Here is a 12384-nt window from a genome sequence, read left to right on the forward strand (position 1 = left end):
AACAACTTATAATAATAAAATAATAAAAGATTAATAATATTTTTGGAAAATAAAATCGACAAATTGAGGTGTTTAAATCAGTTGACATTAAACACCAATCAGAAAAGCTTGACGTCACACCTCGCGAAATGCTATGTTGTAGCTGTCATTTTCATATATATATTGTCCAGGTTATTTCGAGTTTTCAGCAATTATTGTTAAATTAATAAAGTTAGTTTTAAGTTTCATCTTGAGAGGCAGGTATAATTTGCCTTGGAATCAGGATTTAACAAAGCAAACTGCAGTAATTTGCCCAAAATTGATGCCGTTATGCTTAACAATTTTTTTGCAATGAACACTTACTTTTGTTCATCGAAAGTCCGCAGTGCTTAAACTTATAAGTAAAGCCGCGTTTACACCGGAGTTAATAACACGAGTTTTTAACAAAAAGTTATTAACTTAGCTGAATCGCCAAAAAATTTCTCTTAACAAAAGTTAATAACTCGTGTTTTCAACAGAAAATTCCATATTATTAACAAGATTTATGTTATCCATCCAGAGTCGGTAAAGATCAAAGGAAATGTGTTATGTTTTAAACAAATGTTAATAACAAAAGTTAATGGCCTCTTTTAGCGCGTTAACTTTTGTTAACAACAGGTTCCTCTCTTCCCCGCAACCCCCTCGCCCGGAATCCTGCTACACAGAGCGCGCCAGTGGCCCCTCAACAATCCTTTCGCACCATTGTCTCACCTAGAACTGCTGGCTGTGCATGAGCGTTGATAATGGCGGAGTTTTTAACTTTTGTTGATAACAAAACTAGCAGCCATAAGAAAATGTTATTAACATATGTTAATGACTTTTGTTATTAACATCAGTTAATAACAAAAATGTTAAAAACTTGTGTTATTAACTCCGGTGTAAACGCGGCTTAAGTATTATGTGAAGAAGAAACAAAGTCTTATTTAATTAGCAGTTACCAGTCAGAGAGTCCCATTTACCCACTGTGGAATGAAAATACTTAATTGATTTTGAGGCTAGCGAATACAAAGTTTCTATAACTTTCAATAACTTAATTAAGTCATAACATTTTATATGTGATGTGTGGTATATTATGATAAATTTTGCAAATTTCATTCCTTTTACTATACATTTATAAATAGATACATATAGTTTTGTTCTTACTTACATCAAAATGTTCTTTACACATTTCTTTATTGTTTGGAACGTGTATGAATAATTTGTATGGCGATTTTATCGTTGTACTTTCACATTAGGGCATGGGGGTTATGTCATAAACAAACACAACTGTTTTGCGAGGTGAGACGTCATTCAAGACATAGCCATGACCGTCTTGGCCCTTTTCGCGGTCAATTTCAAGTTCATTTCTAAAAACTCGAAATACTAACGTAAAAAACCTATTTTTCTTAAAATAATATCTATATTTTTGGGGTGAATTAGATGCTAAGCTATAGTTTTAAACTAATTTCCAAATTTTGTCAACTAGCCTATTGTGGATTATTGAAGAAGCGAAACAAATTTTATGTTATATATTTATAAAAGTTTTTAATACTTATTGGCATTTCGTTTTCAAAACTTTTGTATAAAGGCATGTGAGTTTCATTCCCAATTTTGAAATTAGCATAAAAGTTTAATATGTATATGCTTCAGAATAATGGTACTGGTACTTTACGATGTCAATTTTCTACTCATTGAAAAATATAAAATCATGTTTTTCGCGAATAATAATGTTGATGCGTCTAGATTTGAGAGACAACAACTTCCTTGCTGATATGGTATTTCTTAATTAAGAATCATTGAGCTTTTTTTGAATTGTGTTCGAATATTTTTTTGCAACGATATTAATCAAACCTTTATGTTCCATTGGACTAGTTTACTATTATTATTGAACTTATTTAATTCGATTTGAACACGTTGTTTTTCTCAGGCCAATTACAATTGTTTCATCAATAACCTACATTACAAAATCCAATAAAATTTCAACTTCAAATTTGCTTGCCATTAAGATAGACAGATTTGTTACTCTTCATAGAATTGTATATAAAGCAATTCTCGATAAATTGTTTTTTCCCTACATGAAAATTGCTTCTTGTTGTTGTTGGTTGTTTGCTTTTTACTCGATTTCTAGTCTTGTTATTTTTACATATGTTTTAAACTCTATCAAACTCATATTTTTCTTTATGACCTTTGTGTAATTATTTCAATTTTATGTAGTTTATCAAGCTCAATACAGAGTGTTTGTCTTTTTTTTCACCTTTTTCTCTGTGAATTGTTTCAGCTGTGTTTTAAAATATCTCGAACTAAATTCATTTTCATTCATCATCTAACGTTGACTAAATGATTTTTTTTTTCTATTTTTAGTATTTTTATATTATTCAGGAAAGAATCGATGATCAAATTTGTTCGAAAACAAAAACAACTTTTATTTAATTAGGGCGTGTAAACAAAGCAGCTTGGAGGTTTTGTTAATATTCAGTGGCATGAAAAACAACGAAATTAAAAATGTGTTTATCAATTACCATTAAATGATTGTGTCTCTTAATACAAATTACAAAATCATATAATTAAAATCAATTCTTTTTTGAAACATTACAGTAATCAGTAAATAAAATACATTTATTATACTGTTGTTAAATGAGATAAGAAAATTTTTCAGTAAATAGAGATATTACCGGAATATGTAATTTACTTATAAAATCTAGATTGCTGTACAAACTTGTACATATGAATACTTTCAGAAGTAATGAACTATGAAAGTTACGAATAATATCAACAAACTCTTTGAACATTCAAATCTAAAATTACTTAGCAAGTTCAGGCATGCATTCGTCTAATATTCGTAAAAAACGCGTCTCTAATCTAAAGACGCTACATTGATTGTATCATTACGAGTCCGAAACTCCACAAGCAATACTCATTTTCTGTCCCAAAAAACTGTGCACTGTCAGGGCAGAAATTGTTTGCTTAAACTTCACTTTTTTTGGGTGATGATGAATGTCGTCATTTCAAGGATTGTTGTTTCAATTCTGGTGTGACGTAGGCCACCCATGTTTCGTCACCAGTAACAATTTGGTCTAAAAAACCTTCACCTTCATTGTGGTACCGCTCAAGGAAAGTCAATGCTCTGCCTAAACGTTGGGTTTCGTGCGAATCCGTCAACATTTTCGTCCACTTTCTGCACCAAATCTTCATTAACGACCAAAGGACGCCCAATCCGTTCTTCATTATGCACATTTGTGCGGCCATTTTTAAATGCTCTCACCCATTTCCTTACCATTCCATCACTCATAATGTTTTGTCCGTAAACTTGACAGATCTCATGATAAATATCGATCGGTTTTACGTGTTTAGCACTAAGAAAGCGTATAACAGCCCGTATTTCACAATCGGCGGGACTCACGATTGTCTGAGGCATCTTAAACACTCAGTAAACAACGTACACAATGAAGAATCAGACTGTAATAGCGTCAGTGCGTCAGACAAGAGATGTAGGTAATCAGCGCGCATGTACGGAACGCCGACTTTGGGGCTGCGGCGGCGGAATCGCAAAACGGTACTTACTTAAAAAATATGCCTCGCAATTAATTTACTTCTATCCTACTTAAATAATCCTCAACTCCCAAATTATTTGTTTTAGGAATTCATATTTTCTTTTATTTTTTGTGAAAGTTGCACCTTGTGTGGATAGATCTGGATGAAATACCATGTATATTTTAATCGTCCGTTATTTCCCGAAGTTTCAACGTTATTTCCATGAAAGTAATTAGCATTAATTGTCAATTATCAAATGAGACAGTTTGAACTCTTTATATCTCGGCACACCTTTGGAATTTCGTGACTAAGTAGAGCAAAAGGGCGGCGTTGTGTATCGGAAATTCGTTCACACATTTTCATAGACACCCTAGTACATTTTAACAGTTTTCACTATCACGTAATCATGATCAGAGAAACTATTAAATGATAAATAAAAATGTTTGCTTTTATCTACAATCTAATACTATACATGAACCTACGAATTACGTTGAAATGGTGAGTTTCTTATATTTAATTGTTTTTGCCAATTCAATAAGAATAAGAAGAATTTTCCTCATCAGTTTTTATATGAATCAGATTTTCGGGATTCAATTTCAAACTTGAAGTTTCTAACTCAAGTCTTGGTTCTTCATATGCAGCTGGGACAGATTTTGAAAAAATGAATTTATTCACAAAAGTATAAAAAAATTCCGACAATTAAATGTTTATCAATATTGAAGTTAAAAGTCATTTTTCCATTTCTTTCCATTTACAATTTTGTATAATGAGTAGTTTAAAAGCCGGGTTTTTTGTTAGTTTTTCTTTTTTTTTATTAGTTTGTAATTGCTGAATGTAAATTATAAGTTAGAATTTCTTATCAACAAAAATAGTTAAGTTCAGTGGTAAGGAAATGAATATTGTTAGTATAAATAAATTTAAAAAATGTTTATATCTACAGTATGTGTGTGTTAAGTGAATGTAAATTAGAATTAACTTGTAAACCAAATGAATAAACGTTATTTTACCCTTTTTGTGCGTACCAAAACAAACTTATTTAATAAAAGATTTCCAAGGATTTCCGTTAAATTTTCAGTCTGCTATATGCGTAGATGTTTATAATTTTACTAGTTGTGGTTTATACAAATTTCGTGATAGAACTACCAAGTTTTTATATAAAAATATAGGTGAATATTCCACAATGTCAAATTAACTATAAAGTATATTCGGTTTTGAAAAATAACTTTGAGAAAGAAAATAAAATTTAGTTAATTTTTCGATACAATAAATTTCGATAAACGCTTATTGAAAAACTTTTGCTTAGTTTTTACGTTTCATTATCAAATTAACGAATATTTTTCAAATAGTAGTACTATATGATTATTATTCAACACCTAAAACTATAATTAAACAAATTAACCTTATTTATTTCACTCTATAATATCATTTATTTTGTTCCAGTTTTGTAATACATTTAATGGCATAGATTACTGATAATATCACTCAAATTTCTTATAATGATGATTGATCTAAATGACACAGTAACATACCATATTGAATAAGGTATTTTTGATTACAATCACTTACGTAACAGGGAAAACAAAAGATATTCCTAAACTTTATATACTAGCTAAATTATCGTAGTTAATTGTTGTATATAATAATGCTAATTTTTTCGCAAAAGTCGCAAAACATTTTGCTATCGTTATTCAAACGAGAAATAAGTTTATTCGAAACAAGATATTTCTGAAGGCTTCGAAGGTATGATGAATTTCTTTTATATTTTCGAATACCTGAAAGTGAATTTTTAATCTGATATTATAATATTGTTAATAATTATAAAATATTCTCAATATATTCTATCACTACACTTACAATAACGCGCGTTTCGATAACCAAGTTATCGTCTTCGGAGACAGTGTAGTTATGATTTGGTATATCGTAGTTTTAGATTGATTTAATCGATAATCTCTTCAAAAATATAAAGAAATCTGTTGATAAATATATAGCTGCTATTTCAATTTCAATTTTGACAATGGTAGACCGACAGAACTCTCAAAAAATAGGATTTGCAGTAATAGACATTCAGTCGTCAGATCCAAAATGGATTACACCAAAAGATGATGATATAGAAGAAAATGTTGATAATACAAAACCTGGTAAGTTACTGAGATTCATTTTTAATTTAATGTTTTAAAAGAAATAATGAATACTCAAGGAATATTTTTCCATCGGGTAGGTAAATAAATAAACTGATGAAACAAACGTAAAGATTCAGAATATTTTATTGGTAGCAATATCTAAATTGGTATATAGGATTCGTGACAAAGTATAGAGGCGAGATTAAACCCTAGAGACTATATAAAATCCAATTTATTAGTGACATGTAGTGAAATTACTAGATTTTCTTATTCAGTAAAGGCTCAAACGTATTTGGAAATCTCGTTTTTTGTTTTTCTTTAACGAGGTAATGTATCATCACTTTTACTTCACCTATGTTATTATTTTGATAAACTTAATCAAGAAACTGAAATCTTATAATTGTTTTAGTTGATTAATAGTTTGACGAAAGTAATTTTGGTGGTTGACTTAAAATAACATGACACAGTAAAATTATTTTTCTAAAAATAAATAGAACTTTTGATGTGGGGATAACCACACAGACAGCGTTTCTATTCTAATTAAATATTCAATTTCATTCTAATCTTGAAGGTATTAACTATCGCGAAATATTGGGAGTATTAGTTACGCAGAATTCGTTGTTAACAGTGATTTTTATCCATTTTTATAACAGTGTCTTGAACTTTCAAAAAAAAATGGAAAAACGTAAGTACATGAAGTTTTGAATCAAATGTATAAAATGTACTTTTCAATTATCTATCGAGGTAAGGCACTACCCTTTTCGAATTTTAGAACAAAAATAGCTGTTAGCATTGAACCCAACCCTATTTTATTTATATATTCCCTTCCTAATAATCAATACAAAATTCTAATGTTAATTATCGTAGTTTTATAATTTAGAATCTTAAAAAAAATAACAAACACATATCTTAATCCAAATATTCTGGATTGACGAATGTTTGTTTTGTACGTTAGAATCTTTTAATAGATTATGGGAAAACAAAAGCAACGATATTAACGACGAATATTTTCTCTTGACCAAATGTTCCATCTTTTTTATCGATAATATTAAATAAATTTTACAATCCCGTATATTTTCGAAAGACTTATTTATACCTACAAAGTTAGCACCTATTATCAGATAGTATATAAATTTATAGCGAACTTTTTTAAAAATACATTTCATATATCATTAATTATCATGAAACCTACACAGGCTGTTAATAAAATAATCCAGTTTATTTTAAACCGTTGATAATTTACTGAAAATTGCATACATTTAGGGGAGGATGGGGGAATTGCAGACGCTGAAGGGAAATAACGCACTACATTCGTACTATCAGTAATAATCAATCTGTCTTTATTAATTATTAATCTTTAGTTATACATCTACAAAAACAATTATACTCATTAAACGAATAGAATATTTTTAGTAAAAACAAAACCTTGTCTGTCCGTAATTACCAGTAACGCTCGGGGTACATTCGGACTGACCCTGGGTTAATGGGGTATTAATGGACTAGGTCCACATCATAGACAAAAATCACAAGTAAAGCCTTTAGAAGAAGTTCCTGCAGTGCAGTTCTCTTGAGCCCACTTTGAACACATAATCCAGTCTTCGGCGGGTGGATCACTGTACTTTTTCTGACAATAAATGCAAAAGTAATCAACATTTCCTTCATTTTCAAAATTATTCAGATTTCCTACACCCTTTGATCCTTTTCGTGGAGAAAGACTTTTTTAGCTTATTAGATGTAATTTTATTTTCTTTTTCTTGAGCTTTTCTTTTCTTGTCTAATTTCTTTTGTTCCTTTTCTTCTAGATTCTTTTTTTCCGGTGTGCTGATAAAAATAATGGAATGCTTTTTGTTTACTGCCCGTTTGCTACGACGAATTTGTAGAATTGGGACCTTTATTAAATCACTAAGCGGTACTGATGAAGATTGACTTTGGTTTAAATCAGCTTCACTTATAGCATTATTCTCATTTATTTCGTCTTGATCAGGTATATTGGGAACGGATTCATCATTAACGTTTATGTTACTAGAGGGCTGAGACTCTTGTAGAGATCTTACTTCACTAGGAATGCTGTTATTAGCTGCATCACTAATTTGAGATTCGCTATGAAACTCTCTTTGGCTGTTATGATCAGGACCCACATGGCTGGTATCACATAGAGTTTCTGGTGTATTTATATCACCGAAACTTTCGAAAGTGCCCTTGAATTTATCTTGATCAACTGGGAAAATTCCACCACTCTTGAAGCCATTTATAGCTTTATCAATAGACGAGCATCGGTTAAAAGCTTTTGTATAAAGACCAATAATATCAAAAGCTGTAAATTTTGCTCCATGATGGTTAACCATATAGGTTTTACATTCTCTGTTGTTTGCTATTTTTAGTGGTCCGTGAAAGGTCAAGTCTACTGGCTGCATTCTATGCGATGTATGTGGAGGCAATGTCAAAACATGGATAAAATTTTTACCACAAAACTCGTAAGCTTTTAGACTAATATGGCTCTCGTGGTTGTCTAGAAGTAACAAAACGGGATTGTCAGCCGATGGTTTAGCGAGTTCTTTAAAATTCTGGAGGCAATCAACAAATATCGATTCATTGATCCAACCAGAGTCTGAAACACAAGCTACCATGTTGCTATTACTGTCTTTCATAAGATGAGCATTCATCCTTTTTCTTTTAAAGATAAAAAATGGTGGAATGTACGAGCCTCACAACTGTAGTTAAAGAAACACGTTCTGCACTGGTACATTTTCCAACCTGTATTAGTCCCTTTGGTGCAAGAATCCTTGAATTGCGTTGCACCGTACTAATCCCAATTTCATCTATATTGTAAATTGAATCAGATTTAAATTTGTATTTAATCATGAGAGCTTCCAGATTCACAAAAAATATATCGATTTCTTCTTCATTAAATCCGGTAATTCTAATTATGGAAGTAGCTTCAGGCCTTCGAAGTGATATATTTGGATGCTAGCCAAAAAATTGTAATACCAATCCATTCCTGCCATACCAGTTTCGTTATTGAAATTATGTTTTATGTTGTTTGCAGTGGCAAAATCGAAAGCTATCTCTCCCAGAGTAGATATTGTTATCCCAAAGAAAACCTTACACACCAGTTAAAAACGGATTTTTACCTCTCTTTTGTATTGTAGAAACACTGCATTTTTTCACTTGGTCAAATAAAGTAGCTCTAGGAATACCATATTTTTCTTCCGCCTGACGAAAAGTTATCTTCTGGTCTTTTATTTTTTGCACAGCTTTTCGTAATGATTCGATGGTGTATTATTGTTATTTTTTTCTTATATATTTCCGAGGAATCTAAAAATGAGTAGTTATTGATTAATTTCATAATAGTTTAAAGAATTAGGGGTAATTGCGGACGTCCGTATTTACCCCGCAAGGCTTGTCCTCAATTAACCCAACTGGGTATTTTTAAATCAAAGAGAGAAATTTGTAGGTTATGAAAACGTTCCATAAAAATAAACATTGACGATTCAAACTCCATTGACAAAGCTATCCATAGAAAATATCACTTTTTACCACCACTTAGTATACAGACCTGTCCGTCGACTTAAAAAATACTAAAAATTAGATCAATATACACTTTTTTTTTGAATTTTACCTACCTTTCAAACTGTGCGCAGCCGGCTGTCATAAGTTTTTGCGTGGCTCTAAAATGGCGGAAAGAAACAGATGACAGCACCGGGCTGCCGGGGTGGGGGAAGGAATGAGTAGATACTTTCTAGTCCGTATTTACCCCGCGTCCGCAATTCCCCCACTCTCCCACTAGTTGTCATAACAAATCAGGGTATTCATAAGTTGTAAAAATCATGTAGAAAAACTATTTTATTAGTTATTATTCAATATTTATATATGAAAAATATCTGTCGGTAATTTCGATATACTTACAAACTTTATTGTTGATTCAACTGATAAAAATCTTTAATTGAGTACAAGTAGTAGCACATGATACCCCCCTATCCAAATACCAACACATCTGATGCATGTTAAACTACAATTCTCAATAGTTACAAAAAAAAGTGACACAATTACATACAAACAACTAAATATAATGCGATAATATTATTGGAGGTGAAATAACATGATAAAAGTATTTTTTTGCATAAACTATTATAGTTGTTATGGATCTAAACGTATGCATGATATAATTCATCTAGATTAGAATATCGATTTATTGACCAAATCATTCCTAGAAACTGCTATGTCAACTGACTGCCAGTATCATTCTTTCTGCGAGGTTTTTCAAAATATCAGTTCTATTGGAATAAAACTATGCATCATCAATAAAATGGGCAAACAGTTTTATCAATATGTCATAATACAGTCCAAGACATTAATTTTGAATCTTTAATTAGCGATATCATTGAAATATCGGAAATATCACTAATAAGGTGTTCGAATATTATAACATTTTTTCTATTTCAGGGAGATTAGTAAAAGTTTACGATAACATGTCCGTATTAGAAAGATTAGTTTTGTGCCTTTCTGAATTCGGCGGTACAGCATGTTTGGTATTTTTAGGATGTTTAGGATGTACGAGTAACAGTGCTGAGCAAATCTCTTTCACTTTCGGATTAGCAATTATGATTGCAGTACAAGTAAGTCGTTTATAAAAGATAAACAAACAATAGAAAATCTTTTTTTAGATATTTGGTCATATTTCTGGATCCCACATCAATCCAGCAGTTACTGTAGCAGCAGCTGCCCTTGGAGACTTTCCATTGGTGAACGTACCTATTTATTTTTTAGGTCAGATTTTGGGAGGTGTCACAGGATTTGGATTAGTTAAGGTAAAGCTTAAATGCTAAATTTATTATAATTAAAATTATCGGAATTTCTAATATACCGAATATTTTTAGACGTTGCTGACGGTTCCTGGACTCTGTTCGCCATCACCAAACTCTTCATTGTCCGTTTTTCAAGTTTTTTTAACCGAATTTCTTCTAACTTTAATCCTTATATGGGTGTGTTGCGGTGTATGGGACAGTAGAAACGCTACAAAACACGATTCCATATCCATACGTTTAGGTTTGGCAGTTGCTGGACTTGCAATGGCAGGTGTAAGTAAATAAAATTAAATTGAATAAAGAAAACTGAAAGCAAAATATTTCATAGGGCTCTCTCACCGGAGCAAATATGAATCCAGCTCGTAGTTTTGGTCCAGCTGTATTAAATGGTACTTGGAATCTTCACTGGGTAAGATTAGAATTTTTTCTAGCAAATCGCACCTCCGCTCAAAAAGTGTCATAAGTTAAAAAAAACAAACCAGCGTTCGAAATTGATTCAACTTTCGGACGATAACTTTTTAAGTTTTCTAGCACCAAACAAGAGATTTTATAATTTTTTGACTATAATATATAATTTTTTTTCTTATTTCAGGTTTATTGGGCTGCCCCAATTTTGGCTGGACTAGTCGGCGCCATTTCCTACAGGATCGTTTTCGGAAAGGAATCCAAAAGTAATGAAACATTCCCTGAACGACACTCCAGTTAATTTTATTATATTTTATTTACGTATGTACAAACATAGATAATAATAATTGTTAGTAATAGAAATGATTTTTACGTTATATACATTGTTATATTACTTATTAAATTTTTTCACAAATTATGAAATATTATTCTTTCGGTATAATAATAATAAACTATATCGAAGATTTTCATTTAAGCAATTTCAAATTAACGAAAGTAAAATTCTTGAAAAAAAAACGAACAATCCGAAACTGGAGAAATATATTTCTATATCTATGATCCCTTGAGTTTTATGAATTAATTTAATGGTAATGGTAATAATCAAAACTTTATTTTTTATTGATAGATCGCGTGGTCAAAATTTGACAAAATCTTTTCATGTTACATCACAGCAATACAGCAATAACAACTATTTATAGTACATTTGATTTCAAATTCGTTGAATACCAATGTTATTAAACACCCTATAGAAATTAGAAATTTTTAAATATGTATTGGTACGAATACATTTTGAATCACTATCAAAAAATGTAGTTATGTATAGATGAAATAGTAAAGTCATTTAGTATTTTTACTTGGAAAGTTTTCCGGGAGTTTTGAAAATTGGTAATTCTATAGATTTTGATATGCTCTTTCCAAATTTCAACTTTGCCACCTCGTATGTTTGCCGCTCGCGTCGCCATATTGAAAAAATGGCGCCCAAAAGCAGTTTTTTGATAATAACTTCTTTCCGACGCATTTTACAGTAAAAACATATCTACATAAAATAAAAGTAGAGGAAATATTCTACAATTTATGTCCATATCTGTTTTTTGCCTAAAATTAATAGTTTCGGCGTAGGAGCGCCGTAAAGTGTAACTCAATACACGTTTCGGCAGAAATACTCATTCCCATACCACCATGAGGTAGAGAAGTCGGCGCGTTTTTTTTATCGTGGTATCCCCAGTAGGCCTAATCTATATCTGACTCACTATTTAAATATTTAGTTCAATTTCCGACGCTTCATTCTTGTTGATGAACCAGGTGTTGGGTTTTCATCGTCTTCGCAAAGTTTCAGGGATATCTGACTCGACATCTTGAAAAAAATTGTCTGATGGAGGATAATAGTTTGTCTCGTACACCTTAGACCGAATATCTTCTGTAACGATTACTACTGCTACCGTTATAATACGCTTACGTTCTTCTAATTTGTTGTCACTTTTTTCATTGTACCAGGCATCCGTTAATAACTTAAGCCCCGTACTTCG

The 12384-nt window shown here is 31.2% G+C and overlaps 1 protein-coding gene across 2 annotated transcripts; it reads left to right on the forward strand.

Annotated features, from left to right (window-relative positions):
- Nucleotides 1-5387: 5387 nt before the first annotated feature.
- Nucleotides 5388-11276, forward strand: LOC130444016 (aquaporin-like). 2 transcript variants are annotated; one of them, XM_056778974.1, is made up of 6 exons: nt 5388-5666; nt 10092-10264; nt 10313-10456; nt 10526-10726; nt 10782-10862; nt 11046-11276. In XM_056778974.1, the coding sequence occupies exons 1-6, from the start codon at nt 5543-5545 to the stop codon at nt 11157-11159; spliced, it is 837 nt and encodes a 278-aa protein (XP_056634952.1). In that variant the 5' UTR covers nt 5388-5542; the 3' UTR covers nt 11160-11276. The 2 variants fall into 2 exon arrangements, with proteins under 2 accessions (XP_056634952.1, XP_056634953.1); XM_056778975.1 differs by lacking the exon at nt 5388-5666 and adding an exon at nt 6205-6333.
- Nucleotides 11277-12384: the final 1108 nt, after the last annotated feature.

The sequence above is a fragment of the Diorhabda sublineata genome, chromosome 5 (assembly GCF_026230105.1).
Source record: "Diorhabda sublineata isolate icDioSubl1.1 chromosome 5, icDioSubl1.1, whole genome shotgun sequence".
NCBI classification, from domain to species: Eukaryota; Metazoa; Arthropoda; class Insecta; order Coleoptera; family Chrysomelidae; genus Diorhabda; species Diorhabda sublineata.